This window comes from Haliaeetus albicilla, chromosome 27, assembly GCF_947461875.1.
Source record: "Haliaeetus albicilla chromosome 27, bHalAlb1.1, whole genome shotgun sequence".
NCBI lineage: Eukaryota > Metazoa > Chordata > Aves > Accipitriformes > Accipitridae > Haliaeetus > Haliaeetus albicilla.
Window position 1 is genome coordinate 10271427 of NC_091509.1, and position 27683 is coordinate 10299109.

The following is a 27683-nucleotide window of genomic DNA, read 5'->3' on the forward strand; positions in this document are numbered from 1 at the left end:
ATTGCCGCAGCCCGATGGGGAAGGAGCACAGCAGTCATGGAAGCTCTGCTGTCCTGGCTGGGAGAGCCATGTGTGGACTTCGATTAAAATTAGCTAAAAATAAATAAGCATGAAAACAGAAATCCCTTACGTATATAGTTCAGGACAGTGACTCATGCAGCAGCACTGAGCAGGAACTAGGTCCTGCGTTATTACACTCATTATGGAAAAAGGCACATGGCTGTGTAACACAGTGTCACAGTAGCCCCATAATAAAGACATCTCCAGGTTAATCTGTTGTTCCTGGGCAGCACTGTTACTCCTGCAGCTACACAAACCCTCGCACAGCCCCACATCGGGCCAAGGCTCCAGCCTGCTTGGGGGGGGACATGCACAGTGGTCCACAGTCCCCGTTCTCCCAGCTCCAGCACCCAGATGACTGGTGGGGTTTTGGGTTTTACACTCTCTGTTCAGGAGCTTTAGGCTTATCAAAGGATCTGGCATGAAAATTGAGTAGCAGGTCACACCTAATAGCAACATACACAAAGGCAATGATTCTTCTATTTACAGTCAATCATATGCAATGTCTTACAGCAAAACACAGAAAGAAGTGTCAAGAAGGTGGACGTTGGTCTCGCAATGAAATAGAGAGGAGCAGATGGAGCTGCAATGGCTTACAAGAAAATCAAGATCACTAAATCGCACAAGACTAATGCTGGCAATGTCATTATAAATCCAAAAATAAGCACCATGTGCTCCACTGCAGTACCTTTCCCTGTTTTATGAAGTGGACTGAAAATTGTTTCCATGTCAAAACATTCACAGAAGTAAAACATTTATTAGTGCAACTGCCACATTAGGAGGAACTGACAGTACTATCTATAGCAGCAATAAACGTAAAAAAAGAGCCTGACATTTAGCAGGAGACTACTAAAGACATTTCCAGTTGTCTTTAGTATAGCTGAGACTGTGAGTGTTAATTTCCATAATGCTGTGTTGTTGCCATTAATGAATGTGCTAATGATCTCTTAATTCTTCATTTAGAGTGATAATTGCTGATTAGTACGTTTGGGAATGGAGATCAACTGATTTATACCATCTTCCAGTCTGGCCTGGGCTTCTGAAGGTTGCACCTGGGATGAACGTTCCTGTTCCAGACAGATGCATAAACCCAAAATCAGTCATTCTGAGATTCCCTCTTCCTATAGATTACAAATTAAGCTGTGAGGCAGGGATAACAGAAGGCAGATTTCCCCTTATAAAATCTAGTACATGTCTTCCACTGTTCATTTAAAACAGTAGAAGGCAGAAGAGCCCTTTCCCAGACAGAAACAGGAGTATCACAAAAGTGTAACTGGAAATATATAGCTGCTGCATCCATCATACAGCAGCAAAAGATATATATATATATATATGTACACGAACACACATATACACACGCACATATATATATGTGCGTGCGTGTATATACATATATATGAAATTCCTTTATAAAACAAATTCTTTAGGGTAAGTTTTCAATCAGTGGTCCTTGATTCCTAAAGGTGAAATTGGATTACTTCTAAAGGGTCCATAAACAGCCAGTAGGCTCAAATCAGATTCATGCCTCTGTTAAAAAATGGTTCTAGTCCTAAAAGGAAAACAGCTGAAAACCCACTGTTTTAAGAAATTCCAGCCATGACAAGCTCTAATCTTCAGTTAATTCCAAAGGACTCTCTATTATACTGAACTCTCCGGCAAATAGCATTTATTTCTGTTCCCTTTTAACCAGGGCTGTGTGTATTAATATAGACTTATTAATACTATGACCTCTGGACGTTATCTTAAATAAGAACATTAAAAGTTGTTCTTTTGCTTGGCTGGCTGCCTTTGCTGTTGCATTTTAATATGGTTTCTTGTGTCTCACTTGAAATGGAATTTGGAGGCTGTATTACCAGTCGTAGCTGCACAAATAGCACTGAGGCCAGATTCGATGTGCTCTAACTAAACATAAATCACTTCAGTATATCTTTTAGCTGTAATCTAAATTAATTCTTTGAAAATCAATTTATGGCTGTTTTATTGTGCTTTTATGTAAACAAATACCCAGGAGCTACAAATACGTATGCTGTAAGCTGTGGAAAGTGTGTACTTCTTGGAAGTAACGTTCCTATTTCTCCCTTTCTGGCACAGGTAGAAATGGATTTGAAAAAACATCTTTTAATAAATAATTACTGTTTTCCCCTTCTTGGTTAGAATTTGGTTACACAAACCTGTGCATGGTCACAGGTCAAAAAATCTCCACCTGGGCAGCATGGAAAGAGTACAGGAGAGAGGAGTTGAGTGTAAAGAGGAAAGAATCCCCCAGAGCAATTTCTGCTTTACTTCTATCCCACCCTTAGATTTTCCCTATCTACTGTCCACAATTCTAAAGAGCTCCTAAACATTAGGAAAACAAATAACTGACCATAAGCATGAATCAGACTTCTAAACAGCCACCTCTGAATAAAAATAATTCCAGAAAAATTCAAGCTGAAGAGGCAAACTTTCCTGGCATGTAAAGGCCTGTGCAGAAATGAGATAACCATGTCCCCATTGCCTGGCTGCATTAGGATCTCAGCAGACAATGACAAAGCCTCTGGAGGTGATAGATGGTTAGAAGCTATTCATTAAGACCTTTTCATGCATGTTTAGATTTTATTTATCTATCTGTCTCAAATTCAGGGACGTTACAAAATCACCGACCAATCACTCCACAGTAAAGACCAGAGCAAACAGTTCCCATCAGTCATTTGTAGAAAATACAAGGCTGTGGTGATATGGAAAAGCAATGCCAGAACAAGGGACAAGAAATGAGTTGCCTCTCATTATTTGGCTGGACAGGCTGCCTAGACTACTTCAAAATTCTGTCTGATCCATAAAGATAGGGTTGCAATAAAGACTTCAATGCTGACAATCAAAACTCAGAGGGGAACTGAGACATAGAAAGTTCAAGAGAGAAGAGAAATGAGATGAACAATCATATGAAAACTCTTAGATTCACAGATTGGCCATAATCAAGTTAAAAAATTTCCTTCATTCAGTACCACCTATTGAATCACTATACCCAGGCAGGCAAATTTAAAGCATCAAAACAGACTGCACAGTAACCAGTGTGTTAACAACCCTGGCTCTTTTTGTCTGAGTGCATATATATTGCATAGACATACAGACCCACAGCCATTTTTTCCCAGGCTTTGTTCCAATTTGCAGCCTTTCCACTGCTAGTTCTTAGAAGTGCTGGTCCCACTGTGCCCCTGTGCATCCAATGCAAAGTCCACAGCCTGGTGCACACTGTGGAAGAGAAGGTGGTCCTCCCCCTCCTTAAAAAATTCTCCTCGGATCAGGGAACTCCTCACCGAAGGATTGCACTGGGCCAGTAGCACCTGGATATCTATCTCCCTGTAGTCCTTGCAGACCTCTTTGAGCGTGCGTATTCCTGCTGTGTCCAGAAACTGTACTGCACAACAGTCAATCACTATTGTGTGAAACCCCAGAGGTTCAGAAACAAAATCCATGGAGATGCTGGTCTGGTTGCCACTAGAATCCACCTCTTTCTCTTTAAGCATTCTTTTTGCTGCCTTTTTCTTCGCTTCCTTCACCCAGACTGGGTTGACTCCAGTTTGCTTGTACAGGGTGGATTTAAAGCACTCTTTGTTGATGTAGTAGAGGGGTGCTTCGAATCGGAACACGACAATCCCTGGCTTGGTTTGCAAGTTCTTGTAAGCAGACAGGGATTCATATGTCTCAGACTCTGCCACCCAGCCAAGCAGCGGTGCCTCCGGTCTCTGAGTTCGGAAAATGACGCAGAGCATAGAGAAGCAAACACCAACCAAAAGACCAATCTCAGTACTGATGAGTGCTGAGGCTGCCATAGTAACTAGCCAGATCACTGTGTCCACTCTGCTCAAATGCCACATTTTTGGCAGGTCCTTGAACTTGCGCAGGGCTCCTCTGAGGTTTACAATGGTTATGACAGCAAGGACACATTTCTGAAGGGAATAAAATAAAGGTGCAATCACAAGGAGGACTAGTAGGATTACCAAACTAGTCACCATGCCAGACATTTGTGTCCTACAGCCTGTGGACTCTTTGACAAGAGTTTTGGCAAGAGCTGCGCTTGTTGTGAAGCAATGGAAGAAAGAGGGAATGATGTTGCAGAAGCCAATGGCATACATTTCCTGGTTGGCCCTCACGGAGTAACCATGCTTCTTGGCAAACATTTCTGAGAGGGAGACAGTGATGGCAAAGCCAATAATAGCTATGGGGATAGCATCCAAGGCCACATTAGGAATTAGGTTCCAGTCTGGAGGGCGGGGTGGCAGAAACCCAGTTGGGATGTGTCCAGCAACGCTTGAGCCATAAGTGTCTCTCAGGTTCCCAAAGTGAGATGCCAGAGTAGCTGCCACAATCACAACTAGTTCAACTGGTATTGGAGCCTTGAGCCTGGATTTAAAATATTCATTAAGCTCTTTGGTTGGGATAAGTACAAGAAAGCACAAGAAGCTGGTGATGAGATCACAGATGTTGGTCTTGTGTATGTTTCTGAAAATGTTTATCCACGTGGCTATGAGGGAGCCGATGCCACTGCTCCGTGGAATGTCTAGGCCCAGGAGATACTTGGCTTGTGAGGTTAGGATGGTGAAGGAGGCACCCGTGACAAATCCACTCAGCAATGAATCGGAGAGGTACACTGAGACAAAGCCCACTTGAAAGAAACCCATGGCCACCTGAAAAGAATCAACCACACAAACAGATTAGGATGCGAATCTTGCAGATGTCATCACTGTGGGGCTCTGGAGGGAGATGCAATAAAAAACACCACTGCGCACAGCCCTGGAGGACAAGGCATGGTCAGAGCATGGAGAAAAGAGTCTCCAGCATTCAGCTGCTCCTGGCGCACCACACTTAAACAAAATGCATTTCTAACAGAGCGCCAGCTTTTTGGGAGTGTCTTCATACTCTGAACCTGTGTTTATTGTTTGCTCATTGGTTCAGTTGTAACTTCTAGTTACCCTAGCAAGCAAAAAAAGAAAGCCTGGGAAAAAAAGCATCTGAAATACTGGCTACTTCTGCCATTTCTCTTTCAAGTTCTTACAATCTCTGTGAACTTTGCAGGGATCCAAAACTTTTTTGGTTGTCTTTGTCTGTCTTATACTGGAGCTCACAACCTGCAATGAAAATACACCTTACGTCATAACAGCTGTACTTTGCACTGCATAAAGTTTGGTGCATCTGACTCAGAAAGTATATGAGCTGCAAACTCTTGTGATGCAGATTATATAAATAGAGATAAATTTTTAAAGTGCCTTGTCATTCATTTTTATTCATGCTAGTTGAACGGACACATCCTTGGTGCTCTCTCATTGAAATGACTGGTTTTATGGATACCTACTCTACACATGTGTTTTTGCACCTGGTAAATGTCTCTTCCTCCCCGTCAATCTTCATGCCAAATGGAGCATGGACCTTCTCACAGCAGTTTGCTAGAAACCTTTTAATTCCCTGCGCTGGCCAACAGGGATGTCGACACTCTTATCTGAAGACTGCAGGCCAGAACTCACAGGTATTAAAACTTTAAGTAGTGTCAATTTGGTATGTCCTATTAGATAATTGAGGCAAAAAAAAAAAAAAAGAAGGCTAGGATCATGCCTGGAAACTTCATAAGAACCACAAAGCATTACTGAAGAGAAGGTTGGTTTGGGACCTGGACTGACTGGACATGGGCTCAGAGCCAAGCTCTAAAAAAGTCTCCCTCACAGCCTTGGTAATTAAGTTAATTAAAGGTTTTTCTAACTGTAAAACATTAGCAATAATTGTCTTACCTAGTTATGCTGTAGGCAGCTAGTGTGAGCAGGCTTGCTTTTTGTGATTTGACTGTAAAGTTTCTGATACAAAGAATATGTGATTTTGGTTAGAGCTTCCAATTAAAAAAAAATATATTTGAGGGTGTGAAGACCTACTGGTTAGCAGGCAGAGAGACAGCAAGTAAAATATGCCTAACATTCAGAGGGACTTAAGATAAAGTAATCTGACTTCTTCATATAAATTAACTTAATTGTACTTGTACTTGCAAAGAATATTAAGAACAATTCACAACTCCAAAACTGCATCCATGCTACAGTGAAGCACAAAATCCAGTGTACCTCAGAGTCCCAGAATATTTCTGAAATTACTCAACACTGACTTCCAGTACAAGAAGTCGTCCCAGGTTGTGCCTAAAAACAGTGTTTTAGAGTATCACAGGTATGTTTCCCTTTCCTCTCCTATACAGTCTGATTAGCTATCACCCTGGAGGTCACTGTAAGAACAAATGAATGTGAACTCACAAACTGAAATACCACAGCTCTGCAGCACTGTTAAAACTAAATCCATTCTGGTTAATGCATGACACTAAAAACAAAGATACCTGCTTTAATTTCAGCGAGCAGTTAATTCTAGGAAGTAATTAGAGACAGAGTGGTAAAATATTGTCAAGTAATATATTTTAATATGGTAATAATTCAAAGTTTTATTTCAAATATATTTTATCATCTCACTAGTATCCTTCTCATACAATGGCATTGTTTTGGCTTTGAATGGGCAAACAGCGAAGTTTTACAAGCACAGTGATAAATAAAAAGAAACTGGAGATACTTCTACTGTCCAGATTATTTTTTGATAAAAGAAAAGGCAAATGCCTGAAGTCTGGAATGAAAAGCTGACACATCACATTTTGGCCCAATGAAATGGAGGCCTAAGCTATAAGCCAGCAAAAAAAAAAAAAAAGCTTCAGGCCACAGCGAGGAAGGTGGTGAGCAGATTGTGTGAGAGCAGCAGGTGGCTATGTGCAGGTCCTTACAGTCCCCAACAGAGTAGCAACACAAGCACAAAAACTTATTTAAAAAAGGAGAGGACACAGAGGAATTTCTTGCACTGCAGTAACTGCACAGTAACTGGAGACCTCCAGTCCTCCCTGTGTCCACTCCTCTGGGATGCAGATTGAGGACACATGCAAGCCCAGCAGGCTGTTCATGTGGACAATCACTTAAAGAATTAAAACTATTTCCACAGAAAACCTGTTTGCCCACCTCCTCTTACCTGATAAACTCCAGCTATGAAGGTCATGGTGGCTCCCACTGTAATTGCATAGCAGCTTTTGTCACAGAGCAGCTTCTGCAATGTCTGATTCACAGGCAAAATGGTGGTGTTTACGTACGCTGCTGTATCTGTGAGGACACTGAGCGCAGCTGGTTCTAAGTCATAGCCAGCTCTCTGTATTTCACGATCCACCACTTGTCCCACCATCAGGCAAAGCACACCAAAGATGCCAACTGAGATGTGGCGGGAGGTTCCAAATATGAAATAAATAATGCTGGCAAAAAAGGATGTATAAAGGCCATAAATAGGCTCTTGCCCAGCCAAGAGAGAATAGGCAATTGACTGTGGGACTAGTAACACCCCCACAATCACACCAGACATTATGTCTCCCAGTAGGTACTCTCTTAGTTTGTATTTAGGAAGCCACTGCAAGACAGGAAAGAAACTGAAAACATAGTCTTTAACTTTGGCTGGAGTGCAGCTGCAAGTTTTCTTTGCTTGCTTAACCATCAGAGCCTTCATGCTCCTCTTCTTCTCTTGGGGTTCCAAGAACATTCTGTGATGGAAACTGCGTTTAGCATCGTCTCCTTCTGGCATTTCAGTCACTGAGTGGACGTTGTTGAATTCTGCCATTGCTGCCATCTCAGGGACTCCCTAGAAACACGAAGAAGGACCATTTGCATTAAACCATAAATGAATGCTCTACATGAGACTTTTTAATAGACTGAATACAATGTTTATGAAAAGCAAGGGCTAAAAGTCTTAGTTGAGCACAGAGAAAGCAATTGCCAAGCAAACTTGGAAAGAGCCTCCCCATTATATCCCTGTTAAGCAAGGAATCACCTTCCCTAGGAGGGAAGCTGACATCCCATAGAATAAACCTGCTGCTGGCAATGTTGTGAAATGGAAGAGAATACAGCAGCACTGTCCCTCTGGGAGGCTTAACAAAATCACTGTCTGCAGCCTGTTCCACCGTGCAAAGATAGACACAGAGCAGTCCAACAGTCACTTCAATTCAGTTGCTGAAAATTAACTACAATTAGTATATCTCTAACATTGCACAGCTTGGTCTAAATCTCATTTATATATACTTTTTAAAAAAAAATGCAGTGATTACACCTACCAAATATTGTAAAGATTTGTTACCTAAGAAGATGCAATCTTTACACAGTGGCTTTATTTCAGCCAATGACATACTGGAAAGAATGCTCTTCACACTTTTTAAAAGCCGGTTTTCAAGTAAATTACATCTGACCAAAACAATACACACAAGCGGAAAGCATGTTAAAGGGCACAATGGAAGTTAGGTGGAACGCTTCTGCTAGAATGTGTGCTCTAGTACAGGCTGCCTACAAACAGTAAAACAAGTTGATTGTATCAAAACACATTTAATACTGGAAACATATTGCCTGTCTTGAAACAAGCCCTAATGAAACTTCACAATACCAACAGTGATTGCCAGCATTCATACAGCACTCCCGGTTTCCAGAAAAAAATCCAGAATCCTCCAGAAAACCCAGCCACAATACCTGCTACTACTAGTACACTGAAGTTGATAGATTTCAGGCAGAAACCCATTCGCCTGGTGCTACAGTGGAGTCAAGGCCAGAGACAGCAGCAGAACCCTGAAAAATCTAACTCCCAGGCTTCCCTTTCAAACACTACCTTGCAGTCCCAGAGTGCTATAACAACATATCCCTTATGTGCTAATTACACCTTCTCTGTGCAGGGCAAACATCAATCAAACTAACGTTCTATGCAATGTTTATGACTGAATTAATCACCAAATCGGTATTGGAGCTAGCAGTGCTGAGGATGTCCCTGAAAAGTCCATCTCAAAACTTGTTCACTTAATCATCATTTCACAAGTAGCTATAAAACATTCACTGCTACTATCACTTCAGTGTTAAGTCTCTCAAAAACATGTGAGGGGAGAAGGGAGCGAAGTGAGTTTAAGCGTGGTGCTCAAACCACCCGTTTCTCCTGCAGTGAGACCATTGCAAGGCACTGATCCTACAGCTATGCAGAGGAAACGCCTTCTCTTAGACCTTGGTCTAGCTGGCTGGAGCATACGATTTCTGTTCCTCCATTCCAGGTTTGATGTTGTCATACGGAGGTATCCAATCTGCTGTGCACCAGCCCTATATAATGGTTTACACACAGCCATGCCTCCAGCAGTCTGCTAGCTCAGACAGAGATGAACTACTTTTGGTTCTTCTGGCTAGAAAGACAATACCAACCCAAGTACCTACTGTCTTAGAACAGCCTAAGCAAATGATCCTAACCATATCAAAGGAACCCACATGAGAGTAGAAGCAGCTACAATAATTAATGTTTAGACTGGCTTCTCTTTCCAGATAAAAATATTCAGAGATTTCTAAAAGAGCCTTCCAATTAGAAACCAATTCAACGCAAGTAATCCAACTCTTCCACCTCACACCGTAGCATACTGCTCCCTACAGCTACCAGGCTACAGCGTGCAGAGGGCTATCTAAAGTCAACACATGGGACAGATGCCGACAGATAGCCAACAGAAAATACCAGAGGCATAGGTTCACATTTTATCTTCTGCTCCATGCTGGGACTCCCAAAAGGCGTCTTCATTCACTATAGAGCCAGAGACAGCAAGCGTCTCTTTGGTGGGTAAGCTCCTGAATCCTTTCAAATAACTGAACACAGCTCTTTGCTAGACTGCCGCTGGACTGCTACTGGAAGGGAGCCATGTTTCGAACAGAGACCTCCCTGGCTCCAAAACTGCGAATAGCACAATAGCATCAGCAGGGATGGATTTTCTGCATAAGATAGGGGCTGTATGCCTTCCTGTTATGATATCATGATCTGTACAACTCATGCTCTGTTACATGCTGGGGCAGACTGAAGAGCATTGCCAGGCCTCATGCTCTGGGCGAGATACTTTATTAATACCTACCTCTCGTTCTCCACACCTACCAGATATTTCTAGCAATGCATCAATGCTTTTCTGCAGCTCCTGCCCTGTTCCATACTCCCATACCTCCAACTCTATGCCTAATTCACGCATGGGGTCTGCAGGATGGTCTGCAAACCAGCAAGATGAAAATAGAGCTCTAAGCACAACAGGGGGGCAACATGCCTCTTGGTGGATGCTGCTCTGAGCACAGGTAGAAGTGCTGCTTTGGGAAAGTCACACTCCAAAAAAAGGAAAAATGAAGCTTTAATGCACTGCTAGGTTAAGTGAGACCTAAGTGAAAAATTCCGTAATTTGAACTCAAGTCCTATTTCTGGTATCTATGTCCTTCTTTTCGTCCTGGCCCTTATAGCTTGGAGAACTGAGAATTCTGGATACAAAGATGAGTGCACCCAGAACTCTAATACATACACATTTTTAGGGCTAAATTTTCAAATTTATTTTTTTGTCTCTATATTTGTTCTTGTTAGACAAGTTAATCACCTAGTACAATAGAAGGTAAGAGAAGAAAGCTTCAGTTTTGGCTACCTGCCTTCTTGATTATTCCAAACTTCTATCTGACAGCTTCCTGGCCATACAGTATTACTGTATCACATACCTATATACATCTTACAGTGACAAGCTTCCCTTGGCTAATGCCTTCCAATTCAGTATCTTTAATGTGTGTTAGAATAATTATAGGCTCAGAAGAGCCGTATGAAGAATGAGGATCTTTACAATGAGGAAACATGCACTACAAGAAATGACATACTCAAGATCACATAGTGATCATGCTTGGAGGTGAATCCATCACCACCTTCCAGATATCAAATCTCAGCCACATGTACAGTATTGCAAAGTCCGCTCAGGGATTATTTATAGCACTTACCAAAAAAAAAAAAAAAAAAAAAAAAGGCAAATACTATACACTGAGAATGAAATGAATATAGTGTACAAAAGCATGTGTCTGCAGTACTCTGCATAAGCACATTCTGTAGTTGTATTTGCTTGAGCAGCTTTATTGATTTCACAAGCACAGAGTTACAAATCAATACTGTAAAAGCTGAGGGAAAAATTCACCCCAGACTACTTTTTATGTGTAGCAAATTACTTGAATGAGTCTGTTTTCTGAGATTTTAGCAAAGATTTTAGTAATGAAAACCCTTCTGATTCCTCTCTCCCTCATCCAGGACTTGTAGACAGCTCACTCAAACCTGGGAGTTTTTCTTAACATTCCAAGGAACTCCGACACAAAACCCAGATAGTTCAGTTTAGTTCTTCTGTGCAGTGCCGTCACGCATCTGCATAGTAGAAGATACTGGGTTTTTTTGGTCGTGTCTAGACAGTGGAGAACTGTTCTAAGTAAAAATCTCTTTGGCTACTAAACTCTGAGCATATACTGGATCTTTGTGTTGACCTGCATGACAGCTTTCACTACGTGGCATGAAAAGGGCCTTTCATCACACAGTCACTGCCTCTTGCCAGGTCAGGACACTAGGAAATGACAAAAATTGCAACACGTTTCACCCTTTTCTGCCTGAAAGCGTTGCTCTGTATTATTTGTGTAACTGTTTAGCCCAAGCTTACTTAGTAAAACTGGATTTTGTTCTTAAAAAAAAATAAAAATGGAAACAGCCTTTGGTTCAGTATACTGAACGATATTCTGTATATTTAACTTGGAAAAGGAGCTACTGTGCTTTTTATTTTGAAAGCTGCTATTTACGTACAACTAATTTGTCTGCCTAGAATTCACTTTTACGAGCTCCTTTTGGCCTGAGGAAGATCTTCAGGGGGAGTCCACCTGCCACAAAGCTTTACTTAAGATACAAAGAAAAAGACTACAACACAGAACTGAGGAAATTTCCAGTATCTCTGTTATCAAGTGACTGCCATAAAATAAAGATATGGGGAGGTACTGCATTCTTGTTACAGACTGTTTTTCTGGATCCCATCTGGGCCTTTCTGACTGATCCCATGACATGGCAGAGGTGAGCTATCACCTGTCTAGCGTCTCTCTTTGGGGAAACACTACCTGCAGCACAGGGCCTTGCTGGCTCGGACTTCATTTCTTTGTCGCAGATCACAGTCACCTTGACAGTATGAGAATAATGGATTGTGAAGCTTACTCACCTGCTGAAATAACATATTTACAAGCTTAAACATAAGACGTGTGCATTTAAGAGTAGAAACTAAATCAAAAGTGTTCTTTCTATAACACCGATCTCAGTTTTCCAGACTATTTTTCTACATTTCAGGTGCACAAGTCGTCACTGTATGTGATCACTACCCACCCTCATGTACCCACTTGCTAGACATGAGAAGTTGCATGCACTTAAATGCATGCACTTAAAAACTAATGCATAAACACATAACCTAAAGAGACATGAACAATTTCTGAAGAGATGTAAAGGAGAAGCAGGTGAATCAGAAATCCAAGTTCCACGTGAACTGAATCGGAGGTAGACTACTACCTCTGGGTCCTTGGAAAATCTCACCCTAAGCGTAAAAAAGGAAAGCGTATCACAACATTTTGATAACTATATCTTTGTCCTTACTCTTGCTGGACAACAGCCGTTTCCAAATAATCTCTTAACTATTGTGGAGCAACAAGGAAATTCAATACTGCCATGATAACAACGAGATAGGCACTGGAACAGCGCTGCATGTACCTTGGAAGAAAATTCAGATTTCTGACAAAATCCTTAACACCCTCCAATAAGACATTCAAGCTACGAACTTTTATTTCAACAGGAGACTTAAAATCATATGAATACTGAAATCTTACTAAGACCCATAAAACCACATACCACATTTAAGCAACAGATTTTGGAACAAAGCTACATTACTGTCGGCACAATAATCACCAGCCATTAACTCAAGCAGGAAAACCTGCAAAGCCGGACAATAAAACCTTGCCTGCGTGAAATAGTTGATCTCCTCCTACTTCAAATGTCAGTTCTCCCAAGCGGCAGCAGCAGCAAAGCTGCCCGTCAGCCTCGCACAGCCCCCAGCCTCTTTGGGGAAGGTCCCATGGAAGTCGGCAGCCCCGCTCGCAGCCAGTCCTTGCAGGAAATTCGGCTTACCCCCGAGAAAGCAGCGGCACACCGAGTGTGACGGTTACACTGCCCTGCCCTGTCTGAAGCGGATCCCTCTTGAAGATAGCCGGCTGCGGCCTCACACGGCACTCAAGCAGTTTCCATCCGAACCGGATTTGCCACAGAGGGCTTGCCAAGTAGTATTTTCAGCGAGTCACTTCTCCGTCAGGACCCCCCTCCCGCCCTTACCATTAGGTAGCGAAGGCTGAACGGTGACGAGCTGTCCCGGGGCAGTGAGGACAGGTGGAGGAAGCGCTGCCCCAAAGGCGTTTCCTTGGGCAGTGGCCGCCAGCCCCTGCCACGCTGCCCGCTGGCCTGGCCTCGAAGCCCGGAGGGCAGCCGCGGCGGTGGGCTGCCTGTACGGGGCAGAGGGTCGTGCAAGAGACCTGTCCGCCTCTGAGCGGAAAGCTAAGCGCAGGGCTTGCACTGCAGAAGGGAGGGCTCAAAAAATTGTTCTGTTTTTTTAAACTGAAATCTGCAAGAAGAGTGCACAGCAAGAAGAAATCCACGCACTTGTACTCCCGAAACCACGGATTTTTGCTGAGCGCTCGTGTATCACTTCGGAAGCCAACCAACATGAAGTTTCCAGGATAGAGAAAGGGTAGTACAACGCTTTTAATGCAACACTCGGTTTCACCCTATCGATCTCAGCACCACTTCCTTCACACACACCCCCCCCGGCACCGAGCACTCCCCCCCGGCCCCCCGGCTTTCATTTTCTATTCTCCTCTCCTGAAGCTGAGGCACCGCCTCGCGAGCCCCTCCACGGAGCGGGGCCGTGAGCAGGAACCCCCCGTGGGGCGCCGAGGCGGGCCCACGGCAACCCGCCACCGCCGCCCGGCGCCCCGCTGCCCGCCGCCCTGCCCGTCCCTTCTTCCCCCGCCCCCCAGGCCCGCCCGTTCCCCCACGCCGCCCTCCCCTCCCTCGGCTGGCAGCGCCCGCCGAGGCGCCCACTCACCGCGGGGCCGCCGGCGGCTCCGGGCAGACCTCGGCCGGGCGGGCGGGACCCACCGACAGACCGACCGGTCGGCCGCAGCGGCTCCCGGCTGCTCGGCAGCGCCGGCCCGGTCCTGCTCCTCGCCCCCGCCCGCCTACCCCGCGAGGGGGCCGGGAGCGGCGGGCAGGGGAGGGGAGGGCAGAGCCGCCCCCGCCGCGCCCCTCGGCGCAGCGCGGAGCCCGCCCGTCGCCGATCGGGGAGGGGAGGGCCGGGCCGGGCCGCCTGAGAGGCCTCGGCAGGCAAGGCCTGGCCTAACGGGCCGCCCGCACCAGGCACACACGCGCACACACCCGCTTCAGTTTTTACTTTCCAGTTAATTCCAAGCGTGTTCTGAATTACGAGCGGCCTGAAAAAGCCTGGTGCGGAGCGCGACCCGCCGATTCTGCTCCTTACCCCAGAAAAGCCACCACCCTGAAACAAACAAACCAGAGGAACTCTAGTGAAGAGTCCGCGTTTCTGTTAATTAAGTCACACTCACGCTTGAAAGATTAACTACGTTTTGGTAACTTGAGGTGAAGAGACCTTAACTTTACACCCGTGTCACAGATAGGGAAGCCGTAACAATTTCTGACAGAAAATGGCCTCGTTTTGCTTTGGGGTACCACTAGGATTCCTGAAAAATAGTCTTTTAAAATCCCTCAGTCTTGTTTGCTCTGGTGTCCAGATCTGTTTGGGAGGTGCTTCCAAGTGGGAAGGACAGAGGATCTTTGACGATGTCAGTATTGAAAAATAGCAGGTTTTTCTTCAGTACTCTTTTTTTATCTCTGGACTGGAGGTTCAAGGTCGGAGGGGCCATACCCAGCCTCGTCCGCCTTTCCTTTGCCATTTGCACAGAAAAGCAGACATTCTCTGAAATCAAACACTGCTTAGTATTTGCATTTCGGGTGGAACCTCGAGCTGCCAAAAAGCCCATCAATACATGATCAGAGAAAGCAAGACCAGCTTCAAGCCTGCAGAATCCATGCTCACGTCTTTTGGTGTTAGGCAAATGCTGTAAATCTTGCTGTAGAAATACGGAATATTTCCAATAGTAAACATTTACCCTCTCCACAAGGGTTTAACTAGATGTCATGGTAACTAGAACAGGCAGGTTGCAAAGGAAATAAAGGAGCTCTCTCCCTCTCCCCTGGCTACCCACCGTCAAAAGCATCAGTGGCTCTGACTTCCCAATCCTCTTAGGGACTTCCACAGGAGTTTTAATTGAGTTTGAAGTATGTGGTGACTCCAAGACTACCAGAGCAAATCCTTGTGAGGAGTGACATCTGTGACAAAAGCATTAAGAGGAGCCTTTTGTGTGGGAACTCTGCAGAAACTTAACAAGAAAACCAAGCAGTATCTTCTTGGAGTGCAAATAAAGAACATGATATTAAAAAAAATCGCAAGCATTAATTTTTTTCTGAATCACTGCTATTATTAGGGTGTTTTTTTTCTTTTTACTGTACACTGGTTTTCTAAAAAGTAGGGGGAAAAAATCCAAGTAAATATTTAAGATAAGTAAATCATTCAACTTCCAGCTGCTTTCCTCTTCTCGAGGTATATTAAGTTTTATGGTTAATGTATTTCTGTACAGGGCTAAGGGAACCTTTGGCCTTGGAGAATGTGCCTCTGGGCTCCTCACACTCCAGAACCTCCTGCCAAGGAACGGTGAGCTGGGGCTCGCTGACATACAAACGCTGGCATGTGCCATCTGCCCATCCCGCTCAGCCTACCTGTCAAACCCACGGCCTCCGGTTCTCCACACTGCCCCATCATCTTTGTAATATCAAATCTCCAGAGACCAGTTTCTCAGACTGCAAAATAATCTTGAAAAACGCTCTGTTTTGTTCCACCGGGCACATACTCCTGGGCAGCCCCGCGCACTGCAGCGGAGGGAAGCCCTCCCGCCCTGCCTCTTTACCCGGCAGCTCTCGTAGAGCCCCGCTGCACCCCGGTCCCCCTGGCAAAGAGCTCTATGGGCGGCACAGGACGGTCTTATCATCCCTCTCTGCCCCGTCAATAAAAGCCCTGTGCGGCGGCTCTCCCTGGTTCTTCTCAGTCTTCTCCAGGCTTCCAGCTCTGCTCTTTCAGTCAGCAGATTAAAGCACCCTCTCATTTCCCCCAGCTCTCAGCTGGTTTATGCCATCTGGCTCCCAGCCTTGTGTAAGGAGCCTCCTGCTTTCGGTAGCGTCCTCCTACTACCTCCCTGCCCACTGCCTCGGTCCTGCCAGCTGCACGGCTCCGTGGTAAGACAGGTGGGCTATGGTGAAAGCAGCTAAAAACATGTTTTATTTTCTCTCCTTGCCCTTCCTTCCTTGTACAACTTGCCGTCCACTGAGATTTGGGCCTGCATTTGCAAAATGTTGCATGAAATCTGGAGATGGAGAAGATGGGAGCTGCCTAGCTTGCTGCCTAGAAAGTGAGATCTATCTGCATATCGGAGCTCACACAAACGTGCCTCCCCATGTGGGCAGCTTATCTGGTCACCCAGGCAAACATTAATAGTCAGAAAATAGGGACAAAACAGAAGTAATGTTAAGCTACCCTGAGCTTCTTGAACTTGAGCATTCGGGGGGAGCAATCAGGAGCCTTAGGACAACCTTCCTCAAGACCTCTTGCAGCGTCCAGTGTGCAAAATCAAAGCGGTACCCCTGGGGTTTCCCATTTAACCTGCTGGTCTTAGAAGGCCCTAGTGTCAGACACATAAAGGTCTAGATGTGGCATGTCTGACTGACTTTGAAAACCCATCAGACTAAGTAACAGAAAGAGGCCTGACCTGGCTTTTGAAATGCATTTTATTTATGCATTTGATTATAAATTCAGCCACATCATGCAATGCTTGGCAAAAGCAAAAAAAAGAGCCATAAAATCAGCTACTTCACTCTCCTCCCCTCTAAAGGTTTCCATCAAGGATGAGACAAATGCCAAGTAAAAATGAAGTGGGTGGAGGGAAGAGAGCATAATAAATAATGAAAGATGCAATGAATCAGAGTCCTTAGGTAATCAAAATACTTAAACCATAAAGATATCAAAAAGAAATAGACTTTGTCCATATCTCAGGACTACATATCTCACAATTATATTGCTATCAAGAAAGAGTGTCCTGCACAAATATCTGCGCAGAATTGCTACACTCTCAGTGTATGCCCTGGTCCAACATTGTCTCCTAGAGTCAAAAACTAATCAGGTGTTAAAATTTTCAGAGTGTTGTTGTGGGTTAGAAGGCTTACTTAAATAATTGCTGGACTGCAGTGTGTTTTCTTACATTGCTTTTGTATAGTCTTTTACCTCTCTTTGCTTCCTCAAGGCTAATGCATGGAATATTAAAAATACAACAAGGCTCAAATTCAGAGGAGTCTATCTTTGCTATATAGCAGGCAAATGTAGGGGGGAAATAGACTGCACCATCAGCTTAGTATCTAACTCAGAAAGTCTACCTTCCTAGATATTAATTTTCATCCAAAAGCTTTGTGAGCCTGCAGCAGTATTAAAAATTTATTTTTTCTATCCACTTGAAATGAAATCCTTTGCTTTTGCCATGTAGCAGCAATTATGAAGTCCTTATCTCCTGGATCACATTAATTTTGCCTACAGTAGTCACCTTCTTTTGCTCTGTTTTGGCAAGTATTTACATCAGCCCCAAATTCAAGTCCGATAAGCCTAGCAGTGGAGAGCTACATGCACTTTTCCCTCCAAATTAGATGCTAGGCAAGTTCCATCCAGACAATTATTGTCTTTGTTTTGGTCAATATGTCCCATTGGTCCTGGGTTTTAGTTATGCTAAGTACTTCAGTCTTAGTGCGATACTGTATTACCTGTGATCGATGCTTCAAAGACAGCGTTACAACTGTCTAGTGAGGGCTGCAGAGCTTGTCCTTAAAGCATGAATGGCCTTTACCCAGCTTGCTGCAGACATATTCCCTTTTCAACTGCTCCCAGCCCTTCTGAAAGCCTCCTGGGAATGTGACTCCATTCGTGAGAGCTGGATGGTCATCTGCTGTGAAGGTTTCTGGGAGGACCCTTCTCTAAACAGGTCACAGGCATGTCTGCCAGGGGCTCAGAGATTCAGGGAGCTGATGGCTGCATTGGAGGAAAGGTGAACTCAGTACCTCATCCTCCCTGGGGAAAGAAAATATCATCATGGCTTCGCCAAGACTGTCAGAAATGGCGTTTAAAAAATGAGAATTGCTTGCAGGCGAGGGGGTAGCCATATATCCAGAAACACGCTGGTGAGGGCAGCTGCCTGGGAGCGCAGGAATTGCTCAGCACCCTGCTGCCACTTGCCCTTTCTGTCTGCTAGCAAGGGGGAGAGCAGTGCTCTGGTTCTCCCACAGCAGCCTGTGGCTGGAGGCACAGGAATACGTTTGTAATGCGGCTTTCACCGAAGAAATGCTCAACTAATATTTCAGAGGGGGCTACAGAAGTGCTGACGTTTCCAAAGTGTAGTCAGTGTAGGATGTGGTGAGATGGGAGAGAGGGAGTGACTTAAAATACTATGCCTAAAGTAAATCTCTTGCTCTCGGTAGTGATTTGCAGAAGCGCAGTAACTTGCTGTCTGCAGCAGCAGCACTGAACTGCATTGGCTGGTCACAGCTCCTTCACCTGGGGTGAAAGCAGTAACTACCTGGCAGCCAGAAAGAAGCCCAGGTAATAAAAGTGCTGAAGGACAGGCTCATTTTTTTTTGCCTCATTTGAGTGGTTGAGAGCAGCTGTCCTTCGTGTCTCGCTGGCTTCAAGCAGCAGGGAATATTTGCAAAGTCACCTTGAGCTACTGCTGAGCTCCCAAAATTTGGCCACGCACTTTCTGTTATGCTGACAATTGATGTGTGCAGCAGAGCAAGGGCTGCGGCTCCATTACAGCTTGGCGAGTCTGTTTAAACCACGAAGGGAGATGTTACTCTAAATCTGAGATGGATTTTGCTGAGTTTATTTGGTTTTAATCCTTGCAATTAGGTACATGTTGATTATCACAAGGGACAGAATAGAGTCGTAGCCATGAATCTGAATTTATATAGAAGCACCCAGAACTTTAGCCTTTATTTCTTAAAAATGTTTATGTTGGCAACCCTAGTTTGCAGTAGAATATTTTTATCATTTGGAGAAGAAACACCCAGGTTGTGAAACTACATGTTGGATCTGAACCACAGCTAGGCACAGAGCAGCCTACAGGAACAAAGAGTGAGCCTATCTGCCTGGCGGTGTCCATGAAATCCCTTTGTGCAGTTGATGTGCAATAAGCACTACATCTGGAAAGCACAGCATGTGCTTGATCAGAAAAGAGTATCTGTACACGCGGAGATGTGGCCACTAAAGCATCTTTGCACGCTGCTGACTGAGGTATTTTGCATGGCTCTAACCGCTCTGTAGGAGAAGTGTTAAAATGTGGCTTAGAGGCTGACTAAGCTGGTTTCAAACAAAGATAATTAATTCTTTGCTACAAAGATCACTTGTGATGATCCAAATCTGTGGCATGGTCCTGAACAGCTTCCTACTGCAGGCATCCACAATTCTCTCAACAATTAATTCCTGGTGATGGTATGAAATCAGCCAGCCTTGCGTATCTGTATCTATAGCCATTTCTTTGGTTATCCAACCACATAATGACAACATAGTCACCACAATTAATAGTACCCAAGAATCATCAGTACCATGAGATGATACAGTCCACAGTCCAGAAGCCAGCAGCAGTTGGAGAATTTCTTACGTTCATATTAAAATCTTAGCACTTCTTTTCTAAATTTGCATATGCTGCAGAATTGCTTTTAAAAACAGGTATGCCAGAGAGGTCAAGACACTTGGCCAGTCCCCATTATTAGAGGACATTTTTTACAATATTTAACTTTGTCCTTCCATCTCAGTTCTGACTTCTTTTTTTCACCTCCCCTTACTTCTGCGCATATGTGGACCATACACTTTGTTCACATCTGCCACTTGAAGCGCGCTGATCTTTTCCGTTGGTTTTGTGCTGTAGGAATACACAAGATAGAAAAGTTTCATTTACTGTAATAATAAAGTAATATCTTATTGCTGTGCTAATAACATATTTAACAAGTTGCTTCCAAGTACAGCTTTGCATTGCCTCAGAAAAAATACAAAAAACTTTCTTCTCCCTTCCCTGTTTTGAGTAACTGGTTCTCTATAGAACACAGACATTAATATGTCTGTAGAAGACTGAGCTCACAAGACAAATAAATGGCCATGTACACTGATGTAAAAATATACCTCTAGATTTGAGGCTGGTATTATGTTAAATGAAAGCAACTGTATTGTTAAGCTGAGCTGTGTAATTAAAACTCCATTTAATCGCTTGCCTGCACTGCATGCCTCTTGTGCTTTCCATCCATTATCAGCTACATGAATTATTGAAAAAAGAAAACAAGATTTTTTTCTGTTTTTTCAAATGTGTCTGGTAAAACAAATATGTTTGCTTTTAGGGCAAGGCTACATACAAGGCTCAATGCCCCAATTGAACAGCTGTTCTCAAACACATCTCTTCCGAAGTAAAATTGACTATTAACCTGTCCCTAAGAAATGCTTGTCTGAAGAGAATGTTTTTCCCCTCCAAAAATTAAAAAGTGAAGAAAATAGGATTTTATTTTGAGTTGATGAATTAAGAAAAACTTGTTTGCAAACTGAACTTCAGTTGCAGCAATTAAAAAATACAAAAAATCTTTCAAACAACTTCTAAAAAAGTTTTCTTCAGAAAAGCTTGTAGAAAAAATGCACCACTGTACTCAGCAGAAATCTATTTGAGCATTGGACTAGTGCTATCTGAAGAGAAACACTGTTTACAGATTTAATATCTCCTGCAGCATTTGGATTTGTCTGGGAATCATTTCAGGCACTGGGTTTGCTCCAGCTTCTGCTCAGCTGGTGAGAACCCCTCCATGGTCTTTCCTAGGAGCAGGCTCAGACCTTTACTGAGTACTGAAGCAAACCCAGTCTCTCCCTCACACTGAAGATAAATGATTTCTCTGATGAGTTCCCAGAGATTTCTGCCCACTGCAGATTTTGAGAACTGTGCCCTGAGGCTGCACTGCTGCTGGTCTCACCTCTGGCAAGGAGAGGAGATGCATGCAACAAAATGCTGCTCACATTTTTAGGTGCGAGATTTTCTCTGCCAGATTCACAGCCCCAGGCCAGAGTCCTGAGGAATAACTAGTATTTTTGAACACTTACAGTTTGAAGAGGCACCAGTATCTGAAGCCCCACTGTAAAGAAACAGTGTTGAATGTTAGTGCCTCATAAAACACAAATCACACCGTGTTAATAACAAAATAAGAGACGTGAATGGATATGACCCCCTCTTTTGAGATGAAGGACAGCCTTCTAGACTCTGCTTGGCTCTCTTTGAGACTGAAGCAGAGGAGCACAGGACACACGGTCCTTAAACAAACAACTCTTAGAGAAATTTGCAGGGAACATTTTGTGAGTAAAGAAAAGTATTTACCTGTTCTGCTTAATTTGGTTGTTGAGTTCACCTAAGAAAGATGGAGAAGAATGTTTTACAAAGCTGGCAATGCATAGAAGTTTGGGACTTGGTACTGTGCCCCTGGATGTCATGGGCAGGGATAGACAAAGGCAAACAAAGAGGACGTTTCTCGAAAGCATGATTGAGCACCCAAAGATTCAGGAGGTAGGTGGGAGGAGGAGAGCACATCAGACAGAGGAGAAGCTGGCCTTATGCTGGTTAGGAGCAGACCTCTTCCTTGTTATCCCCAGAAACAGTCCTTCTGCCCCCTTCACCCTCCCCTCTCCAACACCCCCAAGATCCCATCTGAATCCTCATCAGCCTCTTAAGGCCATGCACACGCCCCGTATAAAGGGGCCAGCATTCGGTGGCCACCAGCCCAGCTCACTGAAACCCATGGCTTGCTGTTTTCCGCTCGGGGTCAGCGGTGCGTGGCCAGCGGGTCGGGGCAGATCACTCACTCTGCACGCCTTGCAGCAGCGAGTCCAGGCGACTCATGAAGTCCCTCGTCAGGTGTCGGTAGTGGTCGATCCTGGCCTGATCCAGCTGCACTACCGCCACGTCCATCCTGCTGGTGCCGAAATTCTGACTCGCAACCCTAGGGTGCAAGCGGCCATTTCACCAGGGAAAATCATTTAGCATTAGAAAGTTAACAAACTCCTTCATTAGGAAGGACGCTACAAAGAGGAGGGTGCTTTGGCAACATGAAGTATCAGGTAAACAGCTCTCTGATAAGGTTAAGTGAATTGCAATTGTTATATATTGTTATTTATTTAGCAATGCCTTTTGCTTACCAAACCTGGATGGGAACTTTCAAATGCTAAAAATGAGAAAGGGGGAGACGTTTTGCTAATACCCTTGTGCAAATAGTGCTTTGGCCTTCTGCAGGCAGGCACTTACTGTTTGAGCACAACCGCCATCGTGATAGAAAGAAAATGCCAAACATAGTAAATGGTGTCCAGGCTTCTGGAAAATGATTTTGATCCCACAGGCTAGATTTTGACTTGCGGCACAGCTGTGAGTAATGGACTATGCTGCTGCCAGCACAGCCCCTAGGTACACGGTGATTCAAAGTTATCCTTACAATCCAAGTTCAAACTCAGTTTTATTCCTACGAGTTACAGAGATGACACCTTAAAATCCAGCCAGATGTTTGAGCTAGCCCTTCATGCGGCTGGGGAGTTTAGTGCTGCAGCAAAATTTCTTGTGGTTCTGTAACTTACTGTTGGTGTGGTTTTGCACCATTGCATTACAGCTGACAGCCAGGCGTCAATTAGGAAGTAAGAAGTTATAAATTAAATGTGTCACTTACAAGAGAAAGGATAATAAATCTGTCTAGCTATTAAGCTTGTCCACAAGCAGAAGCAAAGATCGGTGGGAAATGAGCCAGTTACCTCTGCAGCCAAAGGCTGTTCACTGGGACTCACGTGCAGGAGTGTCACCAATACGCATCCAAGAGAGTGTTGCTGTAAACTGAACCCTATGGGCTTCATCTCTGATAAAAACATTTTTCTGGTAATAAAAGCCAGTGGTTTTCATCAGAATCCAGCAACCACGTAGCTGCCAAGGAAACTGAAACTTAAAGGGACCACTGGAACAGCAGGCAGATATCTCTCCATCCTCGTTAATAGTGTGGACGTGGTGCCCTCTGGCTCAGCTAGAATAGGGAGCAGCTTTGCAGCATAGGGTGCCAGGACAGAGGGGCACAGGCAGCGGGGTTTGATCCCAGTTATCAACACCATATTTTTTCAAAGAAGAAAACAAGTGTTTTCAGGTGGAACATACCTGTCCGTGGCCAGTTTAAATTCCTACAAACAGGATTGCCCCAAAAAAAAGGAAAAAAGTAGTTAGTGCGATTTCCAGAAAGGGCATCTGTCTGAGAAATAGGCATATTCATGAAGAAAAGCAGAATACCGCTGCTTACTTTGAAGAAGAGGAAAATATCTGGTTGCTCTCTCATTTTCTGCAAAGACTGAAGATGCTGCGCAGCCTCATCTCTCCTCTGTTCCATTTCCTTCTTCGCTTTGGTAATGTCTGCCAGTTGTTTTTTCTCATTGAACTGAATGTCACTCAGGATCATCTTCTCTTTCAGCATCATCTCTCTCTTCATCTCTTCAAACAGCTTTTGCAGCTGAGAAGTCACTGTTTTCGTATTGGTCTAAATGAACAGATAAGAAAATGGTGCACTGGCTTGGGAACTCAACACTTCAGCTTAGTGCTCTATTAATTAGGATTGTACCTATCCTTTGCACTGGCTTTAGAAGGAAGCGGGCAATAGGCATTTGTTTAGAATATCTGATTAAACAGAGGGTTATGAAAATTAATGCTGATATAGTAACAAAATCAGATAAAATTCAGCTAGCAATGTGAGAACTGTATCGGTACACACTGAAAATCCCACTTGTAGATTCAAATTGGTTTTCTTTTATTTAACTGATAGAAAACTTTAAAAATACACAATGATATGTACAGTCTGTGGCCTGCCAGTCCTGCAGCCTTGTCTATGCAACCACATAGCGTTAAGTCTCCACAACCACAAGCAACAGTCTCTCAGCTGTTTCCTCCTGTGGAGCTATGCTGGGAGGCTGTGAGAAAGCTTGGCTTCTGCCAGTTTCTTAAACCAGTGTTTTCCTTACTTTGGACTATATCTCTTTCTTTTCATCTGCTTCTAACAGTATAGTTGCCATCACTTATTTCTGGGAAATTACGGAGGAAAGATGCTCGGGGTACCAACCTTGAGCTGATTCTTGCTTCTCTGAAGCTCTTCTAGGGCAGTATCTAAAGCACTTTTACGTTCCTGCAGCCACGTCACAATGTCTGAGAGTTCACCCTAGCAGAAGGAAAGACAGCATTGAACTTCATAGCAGGGAAGAAGCACACATAGGTTTAAACTAGACTGGCGGTTTGTGGAGCTGGTGAAATGGCATGGGTGCCTTCTACCTGCTCACTTTCACCAGTGAGTCCTAGAATAAACTGTGTTCACTTGCCTCCTCATAAAGATAGGGCATAACAGAAAACTGATATGAACTGGAAATCTTTCAAGACAATGTTTAGTTCTTATATGTGTAGCTTTCTATGTGGTAGGTTAATAAACAACTTTCCCTTTGAATAAGTAAATTTCACTTTAAATGAATAAATCTCACTTTATCTGTTAAAGCTCTGTTCCTGCCAGAATCTTTGCATGGGCCTAATGTGATCCAAAACCTTAGTTTTCACATCTGTCAGCAGCTGTGGGATCTGAGGATAAGGTAGTAAGCAAGCATCTTTTCTGAAGATCAGCGAAACAGCGGTACTTACTCACCCAGCTGTTTATTTTAATGGATACCACAATCATTCAGTGCTCTTATACTGCACGATAACACATTTCAGAGGGGACATTAAACCTCATTCTTTGGGGATTAGATAGGCTCTGAATGGTTCTGGTTGCTCCTGGTTGTGTCCAGCAGTGTTTTCACACCTCAAGCACCCATGAATGGCCATGGCAGACATAGCTGCCAGATTCCTGTTTCTTTAATAAAAATTATGCCAGAAAGCTTAGGTTTTCCATGAGATAGTTGTCACAGTTGGAAAGTTTTAATGTTTGGAAAATTAAAAGACAAATAATCGAATTTGACCAAGGTTCCTTACACCAAAACCTTTTTATAATTCCTCCTGAAGAGCTGTATTCCGGATTTCCCTGGCTATCCTGAGGAGTTTAAAAAAGACAAGCAAGAGGAATACGCAGCTGAGATCTCAGCTTATCCATGGAGATGGCTTCCCCATAGGCAGAGCAGTGCTGCTCCTTTACCAGCTCCAGGGATGAAGGAACTGGCTACTATCCTACACAGCCCACTTCTGTTTGGCAGCCCTGAATTTTCTACACGTAACTTGGGGGAGAAAGTTAGTTTGTGATAAGTATAACTGCAATGGATGCTTCCTGCTAATTCCCGAGGAGACTGTGACCTGTCCTGAGGTCCAGAGCGAGCTGGGTGTTTCCTGCCCATGCACTGGGTTCCTGCAGGGTGTTTTGCTTGGGCTCTACATTGAGCCCAGAAATTTCAAATGCAAGGCAGTGAGTGAGCATAGCAAATGCATTTTCTCCCCTCAGTCTCAGCTGGTTCCGGAGCATTTCAAGGACAGCAGCTGGACTCAAAGGCAGGGACTTCGAGGCCCCATGTCTCTGCCTGCTGGGACGCTGGCTTTGCAAAACTTAGGGCAGAGGGAGGAGGGAGCCAGAGGGAAGGGCCTCGAGTGGGAAAACATGTTTCCCAGCCCAAAATTCAGCAGTAGTGGGGTCCCCGAGGCTCTGTAAAGGAAGAGAATTCTTAATCCCTGCAGGAATACTTCTTCATCCCAGGTGAGAATATACTTGTCATGGGCAGTTTGCAGTTGCCTGGGGCTGCACAGGACGGACAGCCCTGCGCCTGCCTCTTGCTTGTTCTCCTGCATGCACATCCCCATCGACACACGCTACAGGATTTACCCACCCTTGTCCTGGTCAGCCCCAAACACCTTTCTCTGCTCTTCTCCCTCTGCTTAGCCTGCCAGGCTGCTTTCGCAACACAAAGAAGGAAGTTAAAAGCAAATTGCAGCACAACGCACCAGTCCCCGCCGGGTGTGGGCATGAAATCCCCCCAGCTGCTGCCTGCCTGCCCTCACCCCCCGTCCCCACTCCCCGGTGAAAGCCTTACTGCTCCTCCTGCAGCTTCCCCCCTTCCTCCAGGTCAGGAGTTTGGAGCAAACCCTGCGAGGGCCCTGGGGAGAGGAGAGCCCCTTACCAGCTGTTTCTCTTGTGCCTCCTTCAGGGTGATGATGCTGTGGCCCTTGTGGCAGCCCACAATGGAGCAGAGCGTGCAGATGTGTTGCCCCTCGTCCTGGCAGTAGCACTCCAGCAGCCTGCCGTGCTCCGGGCACCTCCTCCCCTCCGCCGCATCGCCCGCGCCCACCTCTATGAACATGTGGTGCTGCTGGGAGGCCTTGGCGTTGTGTTTGTTCAGATGGGCCTGGCACAAAGACGCATCGCAGTTCAGGCACGTTATCGTTGCTGGCTGAAAGCGGTCCAGGCAGAAGTCACAGGGAACCACCTCCTCCTCCTCCTCCTTCCCCTCTGCAGAGCCCTCGGCCTGTTGTCCTTTGGAAGTGCTGGCCAGAAATGCCTCTACGATGCTGCACAGCTGGAAATTCTTCTGCAGCTCCAGGATGGGCCCCAGCTGGAGCTTGCACATGGGGCAGGAGTAAGGGGTCTTGGATTGCTGCTGGGCACCGAGTGCCTTCTGGATGCACTGCTTGCAGAAGCTGTGACCACAGCTCAGCGACACTGGGTTCCTGTACAGACACAGGCAGATGGGACAGCTGAGTTCGTCCTCCAGGCTGGCACCCCCTCCAAATTCTTCCTTTGCTTTTGCCATGGCTGCGGAAACACTGCGTTAACTAGTCTGCGAGAAACGAAACTAAAAAGACGTTCTTGGCGTTGTGCCCTCGTTGGAGACCCAGCCCATAGGCTGCAAGTCCTTCCTCTCTGCTCTCTGCCAGGCTGGCAGAGATACACTCCCCATCCCAGGCTCCACCTGGAAACAGCTCCTGTAAGCTATGGCAGCCACTTTCAGACATTTGCCCTCGGTCTCAGGCAGCGTTGTTCCGTGTGTGAGCCTCCAGCAGGCCGGTGGGAGCAGGGGGTGCTGGGGAGGGCACAAGATGGACAATTCTACAGCCCTCTGCCCTCCTGGAAAAATCCTCCATCCCATGCCAGGGGCAGCGAATTAAAGATAAACCCTGGACAAGAAGAGTATGAGCCTGGCAGGGGTAAGCCAGGAATTCCCTCTGCTTTGCCTGGTTCTTCTCCACAACAGTTACAGATGCTCCCCTAAAGGTAAAATAGGGAGAACCCAGGGGAAAGTTTTACTGGGACTTGTTGACGCTGGTCTCCTATCTGCAGCCAGCTGACAGGCAAATGGGCACTGGGAAAGGCGCTCAGGAAAGGCACTCTAGGATAGGAATATCCCCATACCACATCACGAGCATTGCTTATCTCACTTTACACCCATACCACCTAAGCAGCCACTTCTCCCACTGCAAGTGCATTTGGGAGAACCAAATCTACCTGCATGGTTTTCTGTATCATTTTGGTGTATAAAACACAAAATAGAAAAGACAGCCACTTTC

At 44.9% G+C, this 27683-nt stretch overlaps 2 protein-coding genes across 7 annotated transcripts; both read right to left on the reverse strand.

The window, feature by feature from the left end:
• Positions 1–2635: 2635 nt before the first annotated feature.
• On the reverse strand, positions 2636–14326 carry SLC26A2 (solute carrier family 26 member 2). Of its 4 annotated transcripts, none has more exons than XM_069773007.1 (3): positions 14057–14326; positions 7078–7731; positions 2636–4727 (listed from the first exon to the last, which is right to left on the reverse strand). In XM_069773007.1, exons 2-3 carry the CDS (start codon positions 7717–7719, stop codon positions 3222–3224), a joined length of 2148 nt encoding a protein of 715 aa, XP_069629108.1. In that variant the 5' UTR covers positions 7720–7731; positions 14057–14326; the 3' UTR covers positions 2636–3221. The 4 variants fall into 4 exon arrangements, with proteins under 4 accessions (XP_069629108.1, XP_069629110.1, XP_069629109.1 ...); XM_069773009.1 differs by lacking the exon at positions 14057–14326 and adding an exon at positions 12948–13733; XM_069773008.1 differs by lacking the exon at positions 14057–14326 and adding an exon at positions 12915–13733.
• A 5298-nt stretch (positions 14327–19624) lies between these two features.
• Positions 19625–27270, reverse strand: LOC104312961 (E3 ubiquitin/ISG15 ligase TRIM25). 3 transcript variants are annotated; one of them, XM_009922017.2, is made up of 8 exons: positions 26300–27265; positions 24277–24372; positions 23467–23700; positions 23328–23350; positions 22004–22140; positions 21522–21552; positions 21251–21282; positions 19625–20036 (listed from the first exon to the last, which is right to left on the reverse strand). In XM_009922017.2, the coding sequence occupies exons 1-8, from the start codon at positions 26927–26929 to the stop codon at positions 19990–19992; spliced, it is 1230 nt and encodes a 409-aa protein (XP_009920319.2). In that variant the 5' UTR covers positions 26930–27265; the 3' UTR covers positions 19625–19989. The 3 variants fall into 3 exon arrangements, 2 of the variants coding, with proteins under 2 accessions (XP_009920319.2, XP_069629053.1); XR_011322483.1 differs by lacking the exon at positions 23328–23350 and having other exon boundaries at positions 26300–27270; XM_069772952.1 differs by lacking the exon at positions 23328–23350 and having other exon boundaries at positions 22004–22145; positions 23449–23700; positions 26300–27268.
• Between the last annotated feature and the right edge of the window lie 413 nt (positions 27271–27683).